The sequence below is a fragment of the Gobio gobio genome (genome assembly GCF_949357685.1).
Source record: "Gobio gobio genome assembly, chromosome: 3".
NCBI lineage: Eukaryota > Metazoa > Chordata > Actinopteri > Cypriniformes > Gobionidae > Gobio > Gobio gobio.
Window position 1 is genome coordinate 49,235,205 of NC_137099.1, and position 26,617 is coordinate 49,261,821.

Sequence of the window (26,617 nt, forward strand, 5' to 3'; positions counted from 1 at the left end):
TACTCTCTTTTCTCTTTTCTTCCCTTTTATACTCCGTTCTACTTCAACTTTAATATACTCCATTCCAGGGCCGTAACCACCATAGATATTGACGGTTATGTTTTTTTCATTAAATATGGATATTTTTCTTACATAACCCTGTTGATTCGCTTCAGAAGGCTGTTATTAACCCACCAGAGCAATACTGTACTTTTAGAATGGATGAAAGCACTTTTTTGGGCTATAAATTTTGGGCTGCCCTTCACTGCCATTATAAAACTTGGAAGAGTTTATATATATACTATCATATACATATACATATACATATACACATACACATACACATACACATACACATACATACATACATACATACATACATACATACATACATACATACATACATACATACATACATGCATACATGCATACATACATACATACATACATACATACATACATACATATATATATATAATCTGATTGTATTTGTCTGAAGGAAGAATGTCATATATGCATAAGTGTTGGAATAGCCAGGACACATTTTAATATAACTCTGATTGTGTTCGTCTGAAAGAAGAAACTCATATACACCTTGGATGGCTTGAGGATGAGTAAATGATGGGATAATTCTCATTTTTGGGTGAACTATCCCTTTAAACAAAAATAACCAGGGTTCCTAGATTCAAGGAAATCTCTGAAGTATCAGGGTATGTGAAAACATATATATATTGGTTCTTCATACCTATAAAAGTCATTATTTATTGGGTATTTAGTGCTTGTAATGTAGACTTGCATGCAAACCAGTGTGATAACATCAGTCTGTCCATTGAGGGTCTTATTGGAGACATGTGTACTTTAATATATTCTAATACTCTAATCTAAATTCCAAAAATATCTACCTGATATATAAAGGTAAATGCCCCAATCTCTATTACATGGTTTAAAATCCAGTGATGAGCGATTGGAAAGTTTGTTGGTGAAAGTGTGGTAACACTAAATTACCCAGCTAATCATATTTGCAATCTATAATCTAGAAAAAAAAAGTATATCTAAAAACAATATTTAAATGTATGATTATATAATTTTATTGATTCATATCACTGTACTGTAGATGAGAGACTGGATGAGAAATATTTTGGTGGTTTGTTTTAGTTCTTGAAATGGACAGAAGGGGGCAAACTAATGCTTCCCCACTGTAATGTCATGCTGTTTGCAATTCAATGAATATATGACAATACTGCCTGCTTGTGTGTGTGTGTGTGTGTGTGTGTGTGACTGCTGCCTCATCAATATTCATCATGCATGAAATTAAAATGTGTGATCATGTACACGGTTAACAAGGTGATCTTAATGCCCCTTGTTTTACATATGCATTCTTAGTTTGTGAATAATTTGAGTACATGAGATTCTCAGGGAAATACATTATTGTTATTATTGACTTGGAGATGCCATCATATTAATAAGAGATGATGAATTAATTTGCATGTGTATATACTGGTTGTTTTTTTGTTTTTTTTGCCATATTAATCCTTGTGAAAGTTCAGTAGTGGTCTATTTGTGCTGATCCCATGAAATCCTCTTTAATTTAACACACCTTGTTAATATTCTAATTAATGAGTGATTTTGGACCTGTGCTTTCTATCAGTCTCTCTGCATCTCTTGTTTCCCCATAATTCCCATGAGAAACGGGGAGAGAGGGGTGATTGAGTAATTAGATGGAGTTCTTCATGCTGAAAATGGCTGATGGGGTTTTAATTTGGTTCTGATTTGGGGAATGAGAAGAGATCAAGAGCAATACAACAGCTCATGGAATAAAGGGGGATTGTCCTGAAAACCCTCAAGAATGTGCCCTGGTCATATTTCAACACAAAAGAAATTAATAGGAAATTATGTTTTACTTGAAGAAAACCATAAACCAGAAAACCTTTTTTGCTTCATGACTATTTTTATGAGAGTTAAATACATTTAGTATTATAATATAAGTATTATAATGTAATACAAATAATAATAATAATTCTCATTACTGTTATGTCAAGAAAAAAATTCATTGTAAAAGAATGTATACATCATGGAAGTGTTTTTTAATTAAATATTGAATATCTTGAATTAATGCTAATTTTTTTATTTTTTAAAATCATTATGCTACTGTCTGGACACATTATGGAATCAGGGAAATGTGCTTGAAAAGTATGCCACAATGCCAGATGTTTAATTTAATTTAACTTTATTTAATTATTTAATTTAAAACAATTTATTATTTATTTGTTTTGTTTCGTTGTGTTTTAATTTATTTGTTTTGTTGCTTTTTATATTTTGTATTTTATTTATAAACCTCAATAATTCTTTGCCCTGACTTTTCTGACAAAACATCTACAATATTAAATTTTAATATTTTAATTAATTTAACAATTTAGTCAAACCCAAATATCTTGCGGTTATATATATTTTTTGTATTAACAATGAAAATGCAAATGCACTTTATTGAATATATCTTCGACCCATTGTTCGCTCATCCAGCTATCTATAATTTATATAATAATAAAAAATATTACTTGTCACTCTTAATACAAAGCACTAACAACACAGAACAGTAATTAAAAACAGTAATAGACTAAGCACCAGACCAGTATGACCATAAATCATGTGCAACGAAGCACCCGATGGCTTTCATACCCCCCCAGAAGCCTTTGAATGGACGGTTATAATTACAGTGATGATTGTCATCAGATTTCTGATATTTATTACTGACAGACACTCAAGGTCATTAGTCAATGTCAGTGCAGATCTGCACCGGGGCTTTTTCAGCTGATAAGACCCCATACATCTCTCTCTCCTTTCCTTCTTTCTCTTGCCCTCCGCTATGAAAGGAGTGGAGAACAAACGTTCCTGAGAAAAACAGCCGAAGGCTGAGAGGGGGGACAGGGGAGGTGGGATTGAGAGGAGAGAAAAGGGATGGGAGTGTGAAATTTGGTGGAGAAGGCGGGAGTGGTAATGCGAGCCAGAAAAAGAGACACACAATCTGTATGTCACTGTAATGGCGGCAGATTTGATACACGAGTATCTGCAGTGCCAGTTTCTGTTGGGAGGAGCTTTCATTATCAATCAGCACCTATCTCACACCCACATTCTGTATTAGCAATTCAAGCTAGTCTCCGAGTCTCTGTCCATCAGTGCTCTCCTGAGCGCTGATTGGTTGAGAGGGAGCACCTGATGCTGCACAATTGGTCGCTGTAGAGGGGGAGGCAAAATGTAGCTGCTCTCCCGGTCTATGCCTACGGTGGCATTCATTCAAATGGAACCATAAACAGAGGGGCTGAAAGCAAAGGTGCACTGAAGGAAAGAAAGAAGCCGAGGGAAAACCATCTGTATACATCGAAATCTGCTGAAGGACACTTGGAATAGCAGCATTAGTGGTAGATTCTGCACATTCATGCTGGGGCTTTTTTTATATCAGGAGTGTGTAATTGGATTTTTCATCTGCTTCGGTCACTAAAAAGCAGCTTGATACTGCTGGTGCGGAGAGCTGCCGTTCTCCATGGTGATGGACGTCGCAACCAGCTCAGCATCTCTGCGCTACGTTTGCATTCTGGGCTAGAGCATTTCAACGTACGTCTATGTGTCTTAACACGCTTTTGGATTCATTTTGCTTTCATCTTGGGTGTTAGAGGGCAAATGCAGACGTGTCCTTTATAAATGAAATAACAGTCTGCAGTGTACAGTCTGATTTGTAAGGATGACTGCAGTGTGTTTGTTTGTTAGTTCGTAGAGACCTGTTTAATGCCTTTTAAGGTGTGTGACATCTTCAGTATGTCAGTGTTTATGATTTTTGGAAGTGTGTGTGTGTTCGCGCCCTTGCTGCCATGGTGATGGTGTCTCTCTGATTTTCAGTCTCAGCTCGACGGGGGTCGGCTTCGTCCTGGTCATTGACCGCCGGCAAGACAGATGGGCATCAGTGAAGGGGACACTGCTGCGGATCGCGGTGAGCCCTCAGTGTGTTTGTGTGTGTGTGCGAGAGAAGAAAAATAGGATGTACATGTGATTAAATGTGTCTATTGTGATTATTTAAAGGGATAGTTTACCAAAAAAGACTATTTTGTCATTATTTACTCTCCCAAACTTGTATGACTTACTGTTTCCTAAGTGGAACACAAAAATGTCTCAATGTTTTGTTTTTTCTGTACAATGAAAGTCAATGGGGTCCAATATTGTTTTGGTCCCGACTGACTTTAAACTGTTCCTCAGAATATATGATTGTGTATTTCACAGAACATAAGTCATAAGTTTTGGAAATGACACATAGATGTGTAAATGATGACACAATTTTTGGGTGAACTGTCCCTTTAAGAGAATTCCATACTGCAATTAGTTGCATTAGTTTTTCCTTGTTTTCTGGAAAACGGATGTTAAGTGACTAAAATATCTGCCAGTGGTTTAAGAAAAATAAACTGAATTTAAATGTGTTTTCTTACTCCATTGTCAAAAAATGTTTTTCTTGTTTAAAAAGGACAGTTCACCCAAAAATGAAAATTGCCATCATTTTCACACCCGCAAGGTGTTCCAAACCTGCATGAATATCTTTCTTCTGCTGAACACAAAAGAAGATATTTTGAAGAATGTCTGTAACCAAACCGGTCCATTAACTTTAGTAGTTTTTTTTCATACTATGGAAGTCAATGGGGACCATCAACTGTCTGGTTATCCATATTCTTCAAAATGTCTTCTTTTGTGTTCCGCGGAACAAAGAAACTCATACAGGTTTGGAACAACTTGAGTTTCCATAGTAAATGATGACAGAATTTTCACTTTTGGGTGAACTATCCCTTTAAGTGTAAAATCACTTAAGTTTGATAAAAAGAAATTGGAATTGTTAACTTGTCATTTTGCTTTTGAAGTAATTATCTTGAATTAAGTATGTTTAGTTATTTGTACTGACAAGAAAATGCAGTGCATGTGTTTCAATACTCCAAGATGAAATCTCTTTGCGTGTCCATGTGAATGTGGAAACTTTTGCGAGTGCATGTGTGTGTTGTTTTTTCCATGCTGTATGAAGAATAGGAGCTGACAGGCAGGTGCCTTCGGCTGTATGTGTGGATTAGTCAGAATTTCAGCGTTATTCCAAATCGGAGGGCATCTAAACAAGGCCCTCAGTTCTTTTCATAGAAACAGTAAATATTTAATCCACCACAGAGATGTCTAGCGCGCCACAGCACCGCATGCTGCAGACATCCACTAGAGTGTAAACACAGCACACTGAAAGCACAAATGATCTCAAGTTATGTTCAATCAACAATGGCAGCTGGTCTTCATTAGCTTGTTTTGAGTGTGGATTGTGGTGATCATCAGTGCTATTATGCTCCTGGTAAACTGGCTGTCAACAAGTGTAGTGGTGTGTATGATGGTCAGTAGGGGAGAGGTCAGTGGGCTAATCAGATTAACTGGGTTTAATTAGGTCAGTACTCACAAACGCTAATAAGTGATCAAGAAAAGTATTGCTCATTTGTATTTCACTGCTTTACAAAGAAATGCAAAATGTGGCAACTATGTCAGCACTGAAGTTTATATTTTTTGATCTTGACTGTTTAGTTATCTTTGAATTGCTGCGCAGACAAAATTGTCAAAAACAACATACTTTGGTTGTTTTATTGCTGTTTCACTTATTATTGACATTATTAATTAACTTAATTGCCAAAGGGCAGGTAAAATACAGCAGTGGGAAACAAGTGCTAGTTTTTTGTGAGGATTGTAGGTCTTATTGAAGGTTGTGGTTAAAGCTTGAAGACGAATGCCACGTTCCAGGCAACCCGTAACCCGTGTTTTTCCAACCTTCTACCCATGAAACTGCACTGGAACGGCAGTCAAACCCGTGACTTCCCACCCGTGAACTCATACTAGATCGATGTACTCCCAGTTACGCTCTCTGACGTCACATAGCCCGCGAAACAACAATGGCAGCCCCTACGGATATACAAATAACGTTAAATAAAAGGTATAACAGCTTTTCTTGCCTTATGCACCGTTTTTCTCCTCCGTTTACCTCAAATAAGCTAGGAGTAAGCACCTCTGGCGATAGAAATGATTGTAAATGAGCATAAGCCCCGTACGGTCCGCAATGTTTTGTTTACATCTAGCAACCACAATTCCCTGCGCTCAGGCAGTTTGGCGTGACTTTTCCTGGAGTGCTACAAAGTCGTGAGTCGTGGTTTGAAGTCGTAACTTACGTGCTCAAAAACCTGCCTGGAACTAGCTTGACATCGTCATACTCAATTCTAGTCAGAATTTGAGTCTGATACTGCTCCGTTGGGCTGTGATTATGGGCCGTGTTTCAACCGAACCAGGAAAGACCTCAATTTGATAGACCTACAACCAATCAGAGCAACGGAGCGACGCATATTTTAGTTGTCAAATGTCAACAGAACTCAACTGCGCTGTGTTGCCAAGTCTGCGGGTGGTTTTCCATGTCCGCGGGTTGAAGAGACCCCAATTATGTGATATACAGACCCAGGATTGCGAATTTTAGCAGGCATCCCTGCCAAAATAATACGCATTTTACCCCCCAAGGCCATTTTTTCCCGGAAAACCCCCCCGGAAAGCTATTGGGCGGGTTTTGTTGTAAAAACTTGGCAACCCTGTCTGCACACACGCTGGAATAAGTAACATTAGAAGAAAAAGATGAGTGTAAACGATCTTTGCCGGTGTTGTAAAAAAACTATTTGAGGATACACAGAGTACTTACCAACACGATCATAATTTACGAGAGAAATAGTAAAGGTGAATGCATATACGAACAAGTTCTCCGTTTAGGATTAGAACAAACTCAACCCAAGCGCCTTTGGTGACGTGGATGATTACGTTACTGTTGATCATCTGTCCACCATCGTCTAAAGCCCGCCCTGACAATTTCATTGGTCTGAACAGTTTCTGTTCGGGCATAATTACTCCTCTACCGATCAAGTCTAGACCGAACTGCCTGAGCTCAAATGTTGTGGGCGGGGCTAAGTTCGGCTGGCATCAAGGCTAGCCGGGAACGCTACATAAGAGGAGAATATCAGATGATGTTTAGTGGCTTTTTCACATTCACTCACTAATGTGTTATTTCATTCTGCTATGAGAATATATAAGTTTTACCAGCATAAATGTTCTGAATGGAGAAAAAATGCATGCATATGAACATACAGTAGTGTTCAAAAGTTTGAGGTCGGTAATATTTAAAAATATATATTCGCCAAGACATGCATTTATTTGATAAAAAATACAGTAAAACAGTAATATTCTAAAAAAAAAAATGACAATTTCAAATATGTTTTTTCAATCTGAATATATTTTAAAATGCCATTTATTCCTGTGATGACGCAGCTGAATTTCCAGCATTATTTCCTTCGGAAATCATTCTAATATGCTGATTTTGATGCTCAGGAGACATTTCTTATTATGATCAATGTAGAAAATAGTTGTGGATTCTTTGAATTAAAGAATTGATGAAGTTAAAAATAACAGCATTTATTTGAAATATGTCTTTTGTAACATTATAAATGCCTTCACTGCCACTTTTGATCAATTTAATGCATCCTCGCTGAATTAAAGTAATAATTTCTAAATGTCTTTCAATCTTACTGACCCCAAACTTTTAAACAACAGTGAAAAATTGAAACTTGGTTTGGTAAGCAAGGCCAAGTTTAACTGTTAACTTGGGTTGCAGTTGTTGGACAGATTGTTTATTATCCCATGTAATGAATGACTGATTTTATTTGTAAAGATGACAGCTGGTCTAAACCGACTAAATGAATTATTCACTTCTTTGTATTAGTGTCCATTTAATAGTGTAAATGGATAGTTTTACTAAGTGATAGTAATGAGCAACAAGCTCTTAATATTTAATTGTGTCGTTGAAAAGTCTATAGGTGCTCATTGTAACATGGTCACTGTACCTGTAAAGGTTCATTGGCCTTCTATATAGATCTTGACTGAGTTTTAAAGAACCCTTTATGCCCAAAAGCTTCTATATAAGGAGAAATGTCTTAAATTATTGCATAATAATTTCAAGTTTACCAGGTTGTGTAATTTTTCTCTTGATAAAGTGTTCAAATTTAACCAAATAATTACTGAATTGCAACTAAACGAACTAAAACCTTAAACTGATCCCATGATGCGAACCACTAAAAGGTTCTAAATATGAACAGAACTCTTTAAGGTTCTATATAGAACCTTTTCTTCTAAGAGTTTATGTTAAAGCACTCTAATGTCAGACAGTTATTGTGAGTCAAACGTTTGTCTTTAACAGGCTTTAATGTATTTGTGACATCAGATCTATATCTGAGTAGCCTACATGAATCTCGAGTTCAGATTGTTATTATTGTGCTGTTGTGTTGATGATGGAGAGGTTTATTTTACATTCCCCACAAACCCACTTTAGTTAATAAAAATGATGAGACAGTCCAGGATTATCTTGCGCCATGAAGATAGAAGAATTTCTCTTTCTGTTTCATAGCCATAATGCATTTTGTTGCAGTGGTTGATGTCAGAGGTTTGACAGTAATGAAATAACAGGATTATCATTCTTCCTTTGTCTCATGTCCCTCTCTCTTTCTCTATTTTACTTTCAGCCTTCCTGTCAATAGCACTTTATATCTTCGTATGGTAAAAATGTTGCATAGAATATCTTACTGTACTTACAGTATTGTGCATATGATAACAAAAAGGGCATTATGTTCAAAAGTTTGGGGTCGGTAAGTTAGAATATGCAACAAGGATGCATGAAATTGACAGTAAAGACATTGTTACAAAAGATGTTTATTCCAAATAAATGCTGTTCTTTTGAATTTCATCGAAGATTATTAAAAAAATGTTTCATTGAAGTTTCCACAAAAATATTAAGCAGAAAATAACTCTTTCCAGCATTGATGAAAATAAGAAATGTTTCTTGAGCATCAAATCATCATATTAGGATGATTTCTGAAGGATCATGTGACACTGATATATATTCAATATTCAAATAGAAAACAGTTGTTTTATATTGTAATAATATTTCTCAATATTAATGTTTGTACTGCAACCTTGGTTTTCTTACTGACAATCTTACTGACCCCAGACTTTTTTACTTAATTTTATGTCTAGCTTTAAATGAATTTGGTTGCTCTGTCAATATAGTTAATAAAAATACAAATATATCTTTAATTGCCATATACTGACACTGACACACATTGTTTTTGTGATCAGGGGAAAAAAAGCATTTTTTTTTTAAGTAGAGCTTTTACCATGCTGTACATAGATACAGTAGTTTCTCTCTCCCTCCCCCTTTTCCTTTCTTCTCATTCAGTCTCTCCCTCTCTCTCTTTCTCCTCACACACACTGGCACACACAAGCACTTAATCTACTGCTTCCTTTCTCTAACCTCCGTCACAGCACATATGGCTGATTGGTAATGGTTATCAGCAGTGCAGCTGGTGTGGAACGGCCAGAGGAGATTTTCCTACACGTGTCTGGAATCAATACAAAATATACAAAGTCCTAGTAACATCATGCATAATAATTAATTTGAATTTAAGCCCATTGTGTGCAGTAGTCATTAAAGGGTCACATTCACACAAATAAAAATGTTGCTTCACAAATGAACAAATTAAGAGCAATAAGACCTTATATATCATGGAGGAAATGTTGATGTTTGGGTTTGCTTGTGCTGTGTGTTAGATTGCTTGGTTAATGATGTTCTTAATGTGTTTCGTTTATGGCATAATTGCAAGTGTGTTCATCACTTTCTTCATTTCTTTTAACATGGAACAAAATCCCTTGTGCACACTCTCATTATTGGTTTTTTTTGTTATTAGAATTGGTACTATTAGTCGTTTTGCATTTAGATTTGTGCAATTTTGTGCGTTCTACAACATGCACTAATGAACAAAGAAGTCTGACGGAACTAGTCCCCCGTATGGCCCAATCTAATTCACTTTAGGAAATTTTAATGTGTGCTAATCCATGCTAATGTATGATAATTGGGCACAGATAAACATCTTCCCCAATGTAGCTAAATTGAAATATTGTGCTATCCTTGTAATATTTGCGATGGATGACCAATGATCTTGCCCCCAACACATACAAATAAATTTTGCATTTGTGTTTCAATTTTTATATAAAAACCATATTAATTCATAATTTGTCATACATTTTCTAAAACTCATTAAAAAAATTTAAATTCAAATGTACATTTATTTTATATAGTTTTAATAAGGGGTAGCATTAACTGTTGTTTCCACAATGACTGACACTAAACAGCTGACGAATGAACAAAACAAGCATTTAACACGCTCCTCCCTCTCATTTCATCCAGCGGTGGAGCTCTTCAGCCTCCAGACCGACTAGCTGTGTCTGGAGGTCTTTTATTATGGGTGCTGCTGGTTCTGGTTTTACTGCCGCTAAACATTTCCTTTCTTTGACCTGAAAGCGTGGATGGGCATCTCCCTTCTGTGCTCACTCCGGCGTCTCAAGGGAGGTTGTTAAGAGGCTCGTGTTATGAAAGACAGGAGAGCGTCTACCCAATGACATCCGCAGTAAAAGGAAAAAAAGCATCCACATCCATTTTTATCCTACGGGTAGAGTCTTTGAAGTAGCCTATTCCCTGACTTTATTATATATATGGCTCAGGCAATGGTTTTTGTAATGGATAGTCAGAAGATAAAGCTGTACAAAATGCATTTCACTCCAGTCTGACATACACTCTTAAAAATGAAGCTTCTAAAGCAGCGATGTCATAGAAGAACCATTTCTGGTTCTGGTTCAAAGAACCTTTCAGTGAACAGTTCTTAAAAGAACCATTTTTTTTCTTATTGTGATTAACTTTTTTCACTATAAAGAACATTTTGTGGTATGTACATTAAGAAGCTTTGTTTTTAAGATTGTATGTCATCTAAACCTGTCCCTACATGAGACTAGCTCATAAGTGAAACCTTTTAATGCCCTAAAACAGTCTTTTCAGTCATGAGAACTGCTTTATGCCATCTGTATTTTCTCCTGGCGCTCACTGATTTCATCAGTGCCTTGTACCATGTTAAGTTTGACTGCAGCCTCATGATATCAAGACACACCACATTTGGGTTCCTCACATCCATCCACGGTTATTAAGAGTGAAACGCTCTGATGAAAGGCGTTTCAGCTGTGACGTTGAGCTGTACATAACAGTGATTTTCGCACAGGTTATGAGGTTAGAGATGAAAGGTGAAAGGTCACGGAGGTGAGCATTAGGGTCCCTGGGATTTAAATTCCTAGCTATTTATTGGAATGTGTCTGGATTGTTTAGTTGGAAATGATGGGCCTTAATGAGTAGTATTTCCCTGGACTGTGTGGCTCATTTTACTATCCAATTTAACTAAAAAAAGTAATTTAATCAGAATTGTGTGTGTGTGTGTGTGTGTGTGTGTGTGTGTGTGTGTGTGTGTGTGTGTGTGTGTGTGTGTGTGTGTGTGTGTGTGTGTGTGTGTGTGTGTGTGTGTGTGTGTGTGTGTGTGTGTGTGTGTGTGTGTGTGTGTGTGTGTGTGTGTGTGTGTGTGTGTGTGTGTGTGTGTGTGTGTGTGTGTGTGTGTGTGTGTGTGTGTGTGTGTGTGTGTGTGTGTGTGTGTGTGTGTGTGTGTGTGTGTGTGTGTGTGTGTGTGATGAGGACACAAATTTGTATAATGACACTGGAATTACGACTTAAACATGCAATATGAGGAAATTTCATATGTCCTCAAATTTAAAAAAGCTTTAAAAACATACTAAACCATGTTTTATTAAAAATGTAAAAATACTGAATGTGTAGGGGTAGTGTAGGTGGATATAATGTACAGTTTGTACAGTATAAAAACCTTTACGCCTATGGTATGTCCTCATGTAGATAGCAAAACAAACCTGTGTGTGTGTGTGTTAATTGAATTCCACATGCCACGTGTCTGATTAGTCTGTGGTATATCAGTGTCGTGGCAGCTGCTCCCTGGAGACACAGTTTCTCCATCTCCTTACACACACACACACACGCACACACACATATGGCTTTCCCAGGAGAACATTGAGTCACACCCACATAAATGCACATAGTAATTCCTTTCTCTGTCTCACACTTGTTCTCACTCTCAATATCCTGTGTGTGTTAGTGAGATGGATGAATGGATGGATGGATATTACCCATCAGCATCCTTGCTCTCTGGGTATCATTATCAGCATTGATATTTCAATGTTTTGCAATGTGACTGTGCGGACAAACACTACTGCAGTCCTTACACACACAAACACATATGCACACTCACACCCACCCATAATAATAATGCAGCGAGTAAGCGAGTATGGGGGAAGGGAGGGTGACCACATTTTCACTGCATCATGGAGAAACAACGTGGAGTTTTTAATGACTGCATCATATTTGGGAAAACATAGGGTGCGTGTTTGCTCTGTGTATATAACCACATTCAATTCATTTTCTGAACGAAACGAGACCAATGGTACGTTATCTTGTAATTGCAGTCTTTATGAGAGGCCCAAGGCAATCGTGTAATACAATCACATACACACAGCGGTTTACTAAAGCTTCTTAAAAGAGGAGCTGTGTTGGTCACATCTGCTTGAATGAGCTTTAATGGAGGACTCAATAATGGGGCGTGTTTCTCCGACTTCCTGTTGTGCTCACAGCCGACCCCTGCGACTCTTCGGTTATTGCCGGCTTGTTGGGGACAAGCATGGCGAATCTGCCTCTGAGGAACAGGATATTGTCATGGTAATATGAAGGCGGTGTTCAATTTGAGGAGACTCCTTTGTCAGCAATCAAACATGAGGTTTTTAATGGAACGGAGTGAGTCTTTTTGGGCATTATGAATGTAAAATCTTTTGCTCATTTGGATTTGACAATTGCTTACAAAGAGTACAACGGAACCATGTTAGTATTTCGCAAGGGTGTTGTGGTAGTTGCTTGTTGGCTCCACAAGCCGGATGTTTTAATGTCCATTCAAATCATGTGACGAGTAATTAGTTATGTGCTGAATATGTTAAATTTCAGGTGTGAAGTTAATGAATCGCCATATCTCATTGTCTCTCAGTCCACTCTGCAAACAAACGTCCAATTGTCGCTCTAATTATTCTCGTTAGCCCTTGAATCTCACCCTTTCCTAATTGTTAAATGAGAATACAAACAAACAACAGCACTGTCCAAGAAAAAAAGGGGGGCAGGGTAAACAAATTTTCCTCAACCCAGAGCTGGAGGCATTTCAGCGTGGCAGACTGTGAGATCAGCCCACTGTAGGATTATCTCATCTCATGTTTGGCAGATTCCCGCAGAGCTGTATGGACGTGACTGTGATTCTTGGGACGGCTCAAGTGTTTATAACAAATCCCGATTGTTCATCTCACCACCCCCTTTAAATCTGTGGTCAGAGTGACTGGGCAGTTGGGTGCAGTGGGAACATGCTAATGAAATTTGATTTGAATTTTAATTTGGTACTACATCATATACTTTTTGGTTTAAACCAGCACTATTGTGCTACAAACATGAGTTTGAGCGCAAATGCCTCTGTATGAGTTTTTGTCTCATATTTATGTCTTATGAAATAGAAATATCTCCCGAGTAACGAGCACAATATCACACAAGTGCTGTTTTTGTCCCGAATAGCACGAGTGAAAATGTGATATTGATTCTATACAACAGTTCAATAAATAAGAAGTTAATATTGTTATATTTTAGACACAGTATTGTCTGTGGGGCATCAATGATCATGAGGAAGGTGAGGGTTCAGCCCAGAACTACACGGCAGGACCTGGTCAATGACCTGAAGAGAGATGGGACCACAGTCTCAAAGAAAACCATTAGTAACACACTACGCCATCGTTGTCATGGATTCAAATCCTGCAGCGCACGCAAGGTCCCCCTGCTCAAGCCAGCGCATGTCCAGGCCCGTCTGAAGTTTGCCAATGACCATCTGGATGATCCAGAGGAGGAGTGGGAGAAGGTCATGTGGTCTGATGAGACAAAAATAGAGCTTTTTGGTCTAAACTCCACTCACCGTGTTTGGAGGAAGAAGAAGGACGAGTACAACCCCAAGAACACCATCCCAACCGTGAAGCATGGAGGTGGAAACATCATTCTTTGTGGATGCTTTTCTGCAAAGGGGACAGGACGACTGCTCCGTATTGAGGGGAGGATGGATGGGGCCATGTATCGCGAGATCTTGGCCAACAACCTCCTTCCCTCAGTAAGAGCATTGAAGATGGGTCGTGGCTGGGTCTTCCAGCCTGACAATGACCCGAAACACACAGCCAGGGCAACTAAGGAGTGGCTCCGTAAGAAGCATCTCAAGGTCCTGGAGTGGCCAAGCCAGTCTCCAGACCTGAACCCAATAGAAAATCTTTGGAGGGAGCTGAAAGTCCGTATTGCCCAGCGACAGCCCCGAAACCTGAAGGATCTGGAGAAGGTCTGTATGGAGGAGTGGGCCAAAATCCCTGCTGCAGTGTGTGCAAACCTGGTCAAGAACTACAGGAAACATATGATCTCTGTAATTGCAAACAAAGGTTTCTGTACCAAATATTAAGTTCTGTTTTTCTGATGTGTCAAATACTTATGTCATGCAATAAAATGCAAATTAATTACTTAAAAATCATACAATGTGATTTTCCGGATTCCGTCACTCACAGTTGAAGAGAACCTATGATACAAATTACAGACCTCTACATGCTTTGTAAGTGGGCAAACCTGCAAAATCAGCAGTGTATCAAATACTTGTCCTCCCCACTGTAACTATATTAGCGTCCACACCAGCGGACGATATCATTCTGTTTATTTGATATGCTTACTTGTCTGCCACTTTAAATGCTCGAGCATGTTACAGCAGGATGGATTCTGATTGATAAAAAATCACCTGGATAAAATCGTTCAAATAAAATATTTCTTTCTAAAGCTACTTTTTGTAATGTCTATTTAATGCTTTTCTCATTTAACACAATAATGACTTTAAATGATCTTTTTGGAGGTCATTTCTCAGCCAAATTTGATGAGCCAATTAATTAATCGCAAATAAAAAAAAATTTAATACTATAATGAATTAACTTAATATGTTATTCCATTCTTATCAAGGAAATTATTTATTGTAACTGAATAAACTTTAATAAATAAATTGTGTAAATGTATATAATTTTGAATGGTCAGATATATTCATATTAATACAGGACCAATGTTTTTTAAATCAGTTTTCAGTGTCACATTGTAAAGCCTCTTCTTTCTGCTTCACTGCTTACTGACCAGCACACACGGTCAGTTACGCTGAGACATGGGGGCTGCTGAGTCTTCTGCCGTCAGGAGACCCACACCACAGTCCACGCAAACATCACAGCTCCGTATTGATCTGAGGACATATTTTTGATTTGACGTGGTGCCCAGTAGGGAGGCATTTTAATGAAGAGACTGTAAACACAAGAACTCCATGAGGGGGGTGTGTGTTCTTGCATTCACTGAGAAGGGGAGGGAGAGAGAGAGAGCTCAGGGAGGGAGCATATGTGAGACCATTGTTAGCCTTTCTAGTGTCTCAAGAAACTGGGTTGTCATGGCAACAGAATATAGATGGGGTGTGTGTATGTGTGTGTCAATCCAGAAAGTGGGAGGGAGGCTGTATCAGTCAAATGTAATGGCTCACTAACATGAGCTTTGGTATTAATATTTATTTATGCTTGCCTGTTTTGCATGTTTTTCTTAGTTTTCTGTGTTTGTGTGTTTTATAGGGCTCTTTCCCAGGCAACCTGCAGCTGGTGCTGGTACTGAGACCCACAACCTTCTTCCAGCGGACAATCTCAGACATCTTCTTTAAGTTTAACAAGGATGAGTTTAAAATGAAGGTGCCGGTAAGTGCACACACACACACATGCTCACTGAATGCGTGCGATGTGTGGATAATGAAGAGCGTAATGAAACGGATTATACGCTGACATGAGAGAAGTGCCCTATATTATGAACTCTGTGTGTAGGTGATCATGCTCAGCTCTGTGACTGAGCTCCACAGTTACATCGACCGCACACAGCTCACGCAGGAACTGGGCGGCACGCAGGAGTACTGCCATGAGAAATGGATTTCACACCGCACCGTGAGTACAGTTCCCTTTACACTACAGTACTGATGGGTGGAACACAGAAATGAAGAGTGGGGACAGATGTAGAAGTAGATGTAGAAGCCACACAATGAATGAACGATTGGACGAAAACCAAATTATTTAATGAGTAAACAATATAAGCTTCCAACTAGCAGTGTCTTTCAAAAGGAAGTGCTATATAGCATACTGTGCAGTACGTATATGGTGTAGTATGCTATTTGTCACATGACCTCTTATGTTACATGGTTATGTCAGTGAAGTGATCATTTTTGATCATTTTAGAAATACACTACCGATATAAAGTTTAGGGAGGGTACGATTTTTTATGTTTTTGAAAGAAGTCTCATATTTTAAAATGTAATTTAATCCTGTGATCAAAGCTGAATTCAGCATCATTACTCCAGTCTTCAGTGTCACATCATTCTAATATGATGATTTGATGCTTAAGAAACATTTCTTACTATTATCGTGCTGAACTGTTTTTATACATTTGTTTCTAGGATTCATTTATGAATAAGAAGTTAAAAAGAACAGCATTTGTGTGAAATAGAAACCTTTTATAACATTATAAATGGTTTTACTGTCACTTTTAATCAGTTCAATGCTTCCTTGCTGTATAAGTTATCATTTCTTTCAAACTTTACTGACCCCAAACTTTGAACGGTAGTGTAAATATGGTAATATGTAATTGATTTACAAATTACATTTGTAATGGATATTAAAAATCCTCCCAGTGTATTTACCACTCATGAGATTGAGGACAAGTTGCATAATGGGATACAGTTCTATGCAGTGTGCTATCAGTGAATTCTGTTCATGTAGTGAAAGTGGAAATGTTCATACTATCTTCATACTATGCATATTTAGTTGTAGTATGATAGAATGCTATAGTATTCTTAACATACCTTTCAAAAGGATAGTTTGCCTAAAAATTAAAAGTATCCGATAATTTACTCACCCTCAAGCCATCCTAGGTGTATATGACATTCTTCTTTCAGACGAATACAATTGGAGTTATATTAAAAAATGTCCTGGCTAATTCAAACATTTTAAACTCAAAAAAGTGCATCCATCCATTATAAAAGTAATCCCACGGCTCCAGGGGGGTTAATAAAGGCCTTCTGAAGCGACTCGATGGGTTTTTGTGACTCTTTATAAAGTAAAATATCTAGCTTCCAGTGGACTGCCTATCATATTCAATTTGTGAAGAACGTGTAGCGCCTCTCGTAGTTCAAAACGCTTACGCTACGTGCAACATAGAGAATATGTCCGAAGTTGAATATGGAAGACGGTCTGCCAGAAGCAAGATATTTTTCTTTATAACGTGTTAAATATTTATATTTTTCTTACACAAATGCATCGCTTCGCTTCCGAGGGCCTTTATTAACCCCCCAAAGCTGTATGGATTACTTTTATAATGGATGGATGCACTTTTTTGGGCTTCAAATTTTGGGCTCCCATTTACTGCCATTATAAAGCTCAGACATTTTTTTTATATAACTCTGATTGTATTCGTCTGAAAGAAGAATGCCATATACACCTAGGATGATTTGGGAGTGAGTAAATCATGGGCTAATTTTCATTTTTGGTTGAACTATCCCTTTAAGTCTTGGTTCTTCATAATTATAATGACGCGTTTAAAAAAACGAGTGCTCTAGAAGGATGTTGGTCTTCACCTCGAGCAATTGAATTGCCTTTCCTCTCGTTCCATTTGTGGACTTGCTTTTAAGAAATAAGTAATTGATTTTCAGCACCTCCGTATTGATCTGTGGCTGCTGTTTTTGAGTACTGTGCACTAGTTTGTAGTGCATGTGGATGTTTCTTATTTGTTGCACACGCAGCCATTAGTGTGATTGTGTTTGGGTATCTTGCTGTTATGTGATTGGTGTCGTATTGCACTGATGTAGCATGATCCAGCAGATGTGTCTCTTGGTTTGTGTTATGCCTGTAGGCCATTGAAGGTTTTGCTCTGATGGTGAAGAAAACAGCACAGATTCTCCAGTCTTTCGGGACAGAGCTGGCAGAGACAGAACTGCCCAATGATGTTGAAGCCACGTCCAACCTTCTAACCATCCACACAGAGAAAAAGGACAAGATGAAGGTCAGAAAACAAAGTAAAACTTAATGTCATGGTACTAAACATCAGGGTTTATTTATAATGACCAGCTGATTGTACATTATCCTGCTTCAACACAGCTTTTTAGACAATTTATTTTGTTTTTATTGTATTTATTTTAGTTTTTTTTTTAATTATTATTCCAATGTAAAAAGAAAGAGAAAGCAAAATGATACTTGAAGGAGATTGATTGCCATTACAACGATATACACTACAGGTCAAAAGTTTGGAAAAATCAAGATTTTTTGTTGTTGTTCTTTAGTCTCTTATGCAAAATGTTTTAGGTTTTAATAATATTTTAAACTATAATTTATTCCTGTGATGAAATCTGAATTTTCAGCATCATTACTCCAGTCTTCATTGTCACATGATCCTTCAGAAATCATTATAACATGCTGCTCAATTATTAATCATTATTATCGGTTTTCAATTATTAATAATGGTTCTTATTATTGACAAATGTTGAATTTTTTTTGCTGCTTAATATATTTTGTGGAAACCATGATGCATGTATTTTTCAATATTCTTTGATGAATTGAACGTTCTATTAATTATTAATTATTTGATTCATTATTCCAAACATCTGACTGGTATTGTACAATATACATACATTTTTCCAGTCTTTGTACAAAAAAAATGACCAGAATGGTCCAGAGTCAAGTATTCCAGAGAGGTGCATAATTTCATTATTTGGCATGGCACTTAAAAAGAGGTCCAGTAATATCATAAATAATTTAACATGGATTATTCACATGGCCATAAGCTATAAACAAACCTTAAGTTTACATAAATAATTCATGTGCTTCATTCGGACCGAATAGCATGTTTATTTTGTGTGTGTGTGCAGGAGGACTTGAAGATTGCTCTCTGTCAGGGAGGACGTTTGCTGGAGAGCATCAATGAGCCGCTGGTGAAAGATCCAGATTACACCATGAACCAGGATGAACTGGAGAACCTGGCTACTGTTCAGAGGTGTGTGTGTGTGTGTGTGTGTGTGTGTGTGTGTGTGTGTGTGTGTGTGTGTGTGTGTGTGTGTGTGTGTTATCATCTACCGTGCTGGAATGCAAAAAGGAGAGACCAGACGGTTACAATACAGCAGCAGACTGTTGCGTGTCCTTGGTCAGTTTTCGTCCTTATTAAGCTGTTCTGGTCAGCAGTGCTTTTGCATACACAACAAGACAAGCCACCTGGTGAAGATTATACAGCAAATCTACAAACATGCATGCAAAAAGAGCATTGACTTACAGGAACATACTGAATCCAGCTCTACTCACATGACCTTTCAGTGCAGCACCATTCTGGGATCTGTGTGTGTGTGTGTTAATATCCATAGGCATCTGCTGTCCGCCTTTATTATCTCGACGTGGCTATATTTGTTTGAGGTTTTTATTTATGGAGACAGTCAAGCATTCAGCATGAGATTTCAGAGCTATGACAGTGGGCAGTATTTTTACAGAGTTACGACTTCAGAAGCTACTGTGTCTTTCGGTTTCAGAAGACAAAAAGAAAAAAATCTGACTTAAGACCCTTTTTTGGCTTTGCTTACTGTATGCTTTTAATGTATAGTAAAAAGCAGCTTGGACATTCTTCAAAACATATCCTTTTTTGTTCCACAGAAGAACGTAAATGGTGACAACGTTTGGGTGAAATATTCTTCTCTCTCTTTCTATAGGTTGCTTGGTCAGTTAGATGAGACCGAAACGGCATTTGATGATTTTTGGGATAAACATCAGACCAAGCTAGAGCAATGTCTGCAACTGCGGCATTTTGAGCAGGACTTCAGGGAGGTGAGCTACACAGACTGCTTCATCTGTAATATCTCAAACACGTTTTCAATAGGGATACATAGATAATGCTTTGTTTTTTATATAATTATTTATTTACTATTATAGGCTTCATTAATATTTTGAATGAGCTTTTATTTGTTATATTTTCTGTTTTCATTTTCATTTTAGTTTCAGTCATTTTGTAATGTGCTTTTGTAATTAGTTTTTCTGTTTAGATTTGATTTATGTTTATTTACGTTTTAACTTTTAACTCAAAAATCTGAAATGTTGCCTCGGAAAAAGTTAGTTTATCATCTAATCTTTAAATTTGATTTTATTTCCACTTTATTTTCGATTAACCAAAAAACTTTTTGTTTAATAGTTTTTAATAGTTAATTTAAAATAATTTATAGTAGTTTTAGTTGTAGTTAATAATAAGATACCTGGATTTAACTGATCATTATTTTCATGTTTTGGCTGGTAACGGATAAATGAATGATATTAAATTGTATACTATATTTTATACTATAAAATATAAAACAATCCATACTATTTTGACTAGGAAATATAAAACGGTAAATGCAAGAAACGTGAGTTTCTGATGTGCAGTATAACATTTGGATATTAATTTTAATATTTGCTAAAAGAAATAATACATTTGACGGTATTAATAGTTTTTGAAAAGTGTCTAAATTTAAAAACAAAGAGTAAATGAGCATGCACAACTAAATATCCAATATCAGCTGATTTACATTCAATATCTACTAATGGTGGTTTTTGGTTGTGATGTATTGTGCATACCTAATTTTATGTGTGTTTTTTAATTTATTTATGGTTTATGAGGACACAAGTGTGTATAATGAGTGTATAATGACATGGGTATTACAATGTAAACATGGTTTATGAGGACACTTCCTGTGTCCTCGTAAACCAAATAGCTTAAAAACATACTAAACAGTGTTTTTTGAAATTCAAATAATGCCAAAAATGTTGTGTGATGGGGTGGGTTTAGGGGTAGGGGTAGAGTAGGGGGATAGAATTACACAGTTTGTACTGTATAAAAACCATTACACCTATGGAGAGTCCCCATAAACCACATTGTGTGTGTGTGTGGGTCTGTATGAGCAGTTATTAAAATGGCTGTTCCTCTGTGTTGTAGGTTAGAGCTCATTTAGACCTGGTGTATGACAGACTATCAGGCTTCTCAGAAGTAGGAATAAGCCCTGCCCATGCTGAACATATCCTAAAAGAGCTGACCATTCATGAAGAGCGAGCTTGTGTAAGTATTAACATGCTGTCTTTTTGTTTTTTGTTTTTTTGTTTTGATGACATTGACACCATTATTCAGATACAAAATCAAATGACATAGTACTGCGAAAAATCTATTTCAGACACAATAGATTCTTCCCTTCATACCCAGCAAACATTAATTTGTTCTTATAATGTTCTAGTGTGTGTAGATACGAGCATATGGTCTTATAAAACATGTAAATCTCGCCTTCCTTAATGAAATTGCTGAGCACGGCAGTTTGAGGCCCTTTCAGAGAAATCACCCACATGTCCTCGTCCTGCAGAAAGAAGAGGGGGGTGTTCTACCCAATGTGATAAATCACCCATCACTACGCTGGAATCATTCTGCTGACACAGGGGGATTGTGGGAGTTCTGGGTGGCCATGAAGTGGCAAACTTGATTCTTTTTTTTTCGCAGTTAAATTTTTTTTTCACCCAAATATTAACCAACAAAATTAAGTCACCTTCACCAATAGCATAATTTTAAAGTTTATAATATTATTTAAAATACTGTTTTGTTTTGTTTTTGCTGGCATGGTCACTTTATTCAAATAAAAATATTCACATGCCGTGAAAGACTTGGGTCTTTAAGATTTGTTTTTATGTTTTAGAAAGATGCTCACCAAGGCTGTATTTTGTTTAATCACAAATACAGTGAAAGCAATAATATTGTAAAATAATAATAGAATTTAAAACAACAGTTTTTTCTAATTTAATATATTTTAAACTATAATTTATTCCTGTGATCAAAGCTGAATTATCAGCATCATTACTCCAGTCTTCAGTGTCACATGATCCTTCAGAAATCATTCTAATATGATGATTAGCTGCTCAAGAAACGTTTATTATTATCAATGTTGAAAACTATTTACTGTTTATGCCTAATATTTTTGTGGAAACCATGATAGTTTTTTCAGGGTTCTTTATTGAGAAGAACAGCATTTGTTTGAAATTGAAATCATTATAATCTTTTGTAACCTTGACATTAGAAATGTACTATTTACTGTTGTATTTGACCAATTCAATGTGTTCTTTCTGAATAAAAGAAAAAAATGATCTCTCCATCTGTAGGAGGTATTGGATCAGGCTCTGTCTCTAGCGTGTGATGCAGATCGGCTGATTGAAGCGTCTCATTACGCTGTGGACTCCATCCTGCCCAAATGCTCTGAGCTGAGGGCTGTGTGTGAGGAGATCAGCGGGTTCCTGAAGGCCAAGAAAGCTCATCTTCTCAAAGCCATGGAGCTACACCAGTGTCTAGAAAAGGTAGGCCCGCCCTGTTGATTTCTTCATCAAAACTGTTCAAAACCTCTCTAAAATAAGTCAACGAGACAACTGTTCTTCCTGTGCTGACATACTGTATTTCCATTTGAAACTGGAAGTTGGAGCTGGGCATATCAAATGGATCATGCTCTGCTAAATAGCTAATAGCCTTTAGTTTAGGTCATAGACTCTATTTATAATTTAGGAGGAGGCTTTGTCAACTTTTAGGAATAGAACTAGATTACAAATGGTCTTAAAGCTTACCTACATGGACTAGAAGACACAACCTTGAACTACATTGGTTTTAATATTTTATAATGTTTCCTGCGGTGCACTTATAATATTAGTATGATTTTTACATAAAAAATTGCCATAATTTGGAAATAAAACGAATTTTTCCTACCCTGGTTTTAGCCTCTTTTTTTTTTTAACCTCTGATTTGAACGCCCGCTGCTGTGATTGGCTAACATCTCTGCATATGAAATAACTAAGCACTAACTAATATTAACTAATCGTGAAAAGTTATTTAGCATTATATTTAGATTGTGGCATGAAAGGTTGCAGTGATGAGCATTGTGGCCGATTTGATTTACTGACACCTAGACAAAGAACATCTGACTGGACATGAATCATCACATTAGAATTAATCAGGCATTAGAATCAACACAGTTACTTACATGTTGTTGTGGCAATACTGTTGAGGTTTGCAAAGTTTGCGCCAAAATTACGACTGATTTACCAAAGAATCCACAGTGAAATGTACCGAACAAACAAATAATGTTCAACTGAGACATTCACATTGTTGAAAATAAATAACCACATTCCTAGCATTAGGATCCTTTGGAAGGTAATGTTATTTTAAGTCCAGTGATCATGTATCTCTCTTCTCTCCTCGTCATCTCACTAACACGCCAGTGGGCGGGGCCAAAGTTGCAATGATGAAGTTCTTATTCTGCAGAGGCGGTCTTTCCGATAGGTACATTCCACAACGAGTCATCCTCTGGGCTTGGTTATAATAAAAGCTGTTCTTGGACTAATAAGGAAATTTTCAGTTCTAACACTTACAGGATATTCTTATAGTATGATGACCTCTTATATGTTCAAACCTCAAGGAACATTTGATTTCTGAATTCGTGACCCCCTTTAATGATGACGACTGACTCTTTTTCTTCCTCTGTCACTCTCAGGCCACTAAATGGTGTGATGATGGGATCTACCTGCTGGCATCTCAGCCTGTGGATAAGTGTCAATCACAGGATGGGGCGGAGTCAGCGCTGCATGAGATTGAGCGTTACCTGGATACAGCCAATCAGCACAAGCTGACCGATTTGAGTGCAATTTGGAGGGACTATGAGTCAGTGCTCACTCAAGACTTCAGGGTAAAAGATAGAAAAGCATTATAAAACAGAACTGAGCCATAATACGTGTGTATAGATTTTTATTTATACATTTACTGTATTGGTTATTTAAGTGATATGGAAAGTCAAAAGTCTTGTGTCTAGTTTGTTGAGTATGAATATTTTCTCCGTGCTCAAACAGGAACAGGTGGACAAAGTGTTTCAGAAGCAGCTGTCCATGCAGGAAATGTTCGAGAAGAGGAGGGTCAGTCTTAAGAAGTTAGCAGCCAAACAGACACGACCCGTGCAGCCCGTCGCCCCACGTCCAGAGGCCATCATCAAATCACCCGTCTTGTCTCCAGGTTAACCCCCTAAACGTGACTTTTTGTGTGTTGGGTTTCCCAGAAATGTGTCACTGTTTCTAGGTCCAAATGCTCCATCAGATGCCAAAAGCAAACTACTATACATTCACAGTGTGCTGTAATAATACTAAAAAAACAGGATCTTAACCGTTTTCTCCATACACTTTTAAAAATAAAGGTACTATTAGGCATTTATGGTTCCATGAAGAATCTTTAAAGCTACACTTTGTGATATTTTCCCCCATCTAGTGGTGAAAAGGTATATGACCATCCAGTGAATATTAGTTTCTGTTCCTCTCAATTCCGATTTCGTTTTAACTCCTACGGTGGCCGATTTAGTCCAAGATTAACATGGCTTCCAGTTCGACCTCGTCCACATTCGACACTGTGCCATCGAGTGTTAAAACGCGAAAGGCGAAGCTTGGGAATTTACGGGTATGTCCCTCTTTGGCTAATGTACTTTCAAGATGGAGGGGCAACATGGCGACCGGCATTCGAACCCCTCACCCGTATGTATTTTCAATGGCATATTATAAACTTACGAGAATACTTTACTTTATTACTTGAAAGAAGTAAATATACATTAATGAGCACATATTTTTGAAAGAACTAAGTGTTTTTAGCTAAGAATAAACTAAAAAAGTTACACAGTGTAGCTTTAACATCCATAGAACCTTTCCATTCTACGAAAGGTTCTTTATAGTGGAAAAAGATTCTTCAGATTATTAAAATGTTACACTAAGAAAAAATGGTTCTTTTAAGAACTGTTCACTTAAAGGTTTCTTCTATGGTATCGCTGTGAAACCCCCTTTTTTAACCTTTATTTTTAAATAAATGGCCGGACAATAATTCATCATTTTTGAATTGTTAAATATTGGTGTGTGGGACACTGTGAGCCAGGAAACTGTAGTGTACACTGTGAATTTTTAAAAGCTGAGCTTAAACGTGTGCAATAAATAAATGACTGTTGAGATGATATTCTCAATTGAAGAAAAAAATTGTGTTTTGGACTTGGAAACAGCTTTCCTTACATCACAACTTAACAATTCGGATGATTCATACAAACACTTGGGGATACGTTTATTTATCTCCAATGTTCACATTTACTTTAGTTCCCAGAGCTCAGGATTATTGGGTTCTCAGTTTCTGAACAGCTTAGATATCTAAAAGAATTAAATATCTAAAATATTTAGCTGGCTGTATTCATTCAATTTACTTTTAATAAACTTTAATTAATATTACATGAGTAGTGCATTTTATGCAGAGGTCAATGTTAATACTGCAGTTTTTTACAGAGCAGTGTAGCAGTGGCTTCTCTCCTCCGCAGTGTCAAAGTCTTTGTGTCCTCTCAATGTCGTCCCATAACCCCCTCCACACACATACACACGCACACAGACACTTAAATATGGGATTTACAGGGACTCCATAGGCATAATGGTTTTTATACTGTTCAAACTGTATATTCTATCCCCTTACACTAACCCTACCCCTAAACCCACCCATCACACACATTTTATTTACATTCTTTAGTTTAGTAGGGTTTTTTAAGCCATTTGGTTTACAAGGACACAGAAAGTGTCCTCATAAACCATGTTTACATTGTAATTACCATGTTATTATACACTTATGTCTGTATAAACCATATATACAAGAACACACACACATATACTGTTACCTATTTTACTCTACTGCCATCTAGTGTTCATAATAGAAAACTGCAGGGATCACACACACACACACACACACACACACACACAAAAGAATATATATTATATTTTTAATGCATGTGTTTTTACCCCAGCTCATAGGGAGAAGACTATAGAGGGTGATATCATCAATGGAAACTGCAAAAAAGTAGGTATCTCATCTCTAGTTTGAGTGAATTTTGAACATTGAGCTAAAAAATATTCCACTGAACCAAATTTTGTTTGTGATTTTTAATAGAATTGTTTTGAACACATTTTCAAGACACTGTATGTGTGTTACATAGAAATTGATGCATGGTTGTTTGTATTTACAGGGAGATATGCACTTACAGAATGAAGGTAGCAGACACACATCTGTCTCTGATGAAGAGGAGAACTTTGCTGTGCTTAGACGGTCAGTCAGGGGCGACTTAAAAAGAAAGTAAGCTATAATTGTGTGTCATTTCTTAATTTACTGATTATCTGTTGAATGTCCGTCCACTACAGGCATGTGATGAACGAGCTGTTGGAGACGGAGAGAGCGTATGTGGAGGAGCTGCTGTGTGTGCTGGAGGTGAGTTACACTGACACCTTTCACTACTAGAGCTCCGATCAATTGTGTGTATGTTTTAAAGTCAGCATGAAACAGAAGTTGCAATCGTCTTTTCTTTCCTATTGCGACATGTGTATATTAAAAGTAAAACGGCTTCTTGAACGAGGAAAAATGTAGGGT

The 26,617-nt window shown here is 37.1% G+C and overlaps 1 protein-coding gene across 1 annotated transcript in view; it reads left to right on the forward strand.

Moving 5' to 3' along the window:
• The window catches only part of mcf2la (mcf.2 cell line derived transforming sequence-like a), a 93,387-nt gene that overhangs the window by 46,091 nt on the left and 20,679 nt on the right, over positions 1–26,617 (forward strand). Inside the window, exons 3-15 of the mRNA XM_079811711.1 lie at positions 3,871–3,961; positions 15,703–15,822; positions 15,946–16,062; positions 18,020–18,169; positions 19,032–19,156; positions 19,857–19,971; positions 21,110–21,229; positions 22,312–22,503; positions 23,688–23,879; positions 24,040–24,199; positions 26,001–26,053; positions 26,220–26,299; positions 26,392–26,458. Of these exons, the coding sequence (XP_079667837.1) occupies positions 3,871–3,961; positions 15,703–15,822; positions 15,946–16,062; positions 18,020–18,169; positions 19,032–19,156; positions 19,857–19,971; positions 21,110–21,229; positions 22,312–22,503; positions 23,688–23,879; positions 24,040–24,199; positions 26,001–26,053; positions 26,220–26,299; positions 26,392–26,458 (1,582 nt within the window). The remainder of the gene's footprint in view (positions 1–3,870; positions 3,962–15,702; positions 15,823–15,945; positions 16,063–18,019; positions 18,170–19,031; positions 19,157–19,856; positions 19,972–21,109; positions 21,230–22,311; positions 22,504–23,687; positions 23,880–24,039; positions 24,200–26,000; positions 26,054–26,219; positions 26,300–26,391; positions 26,459–26,617) is intronic.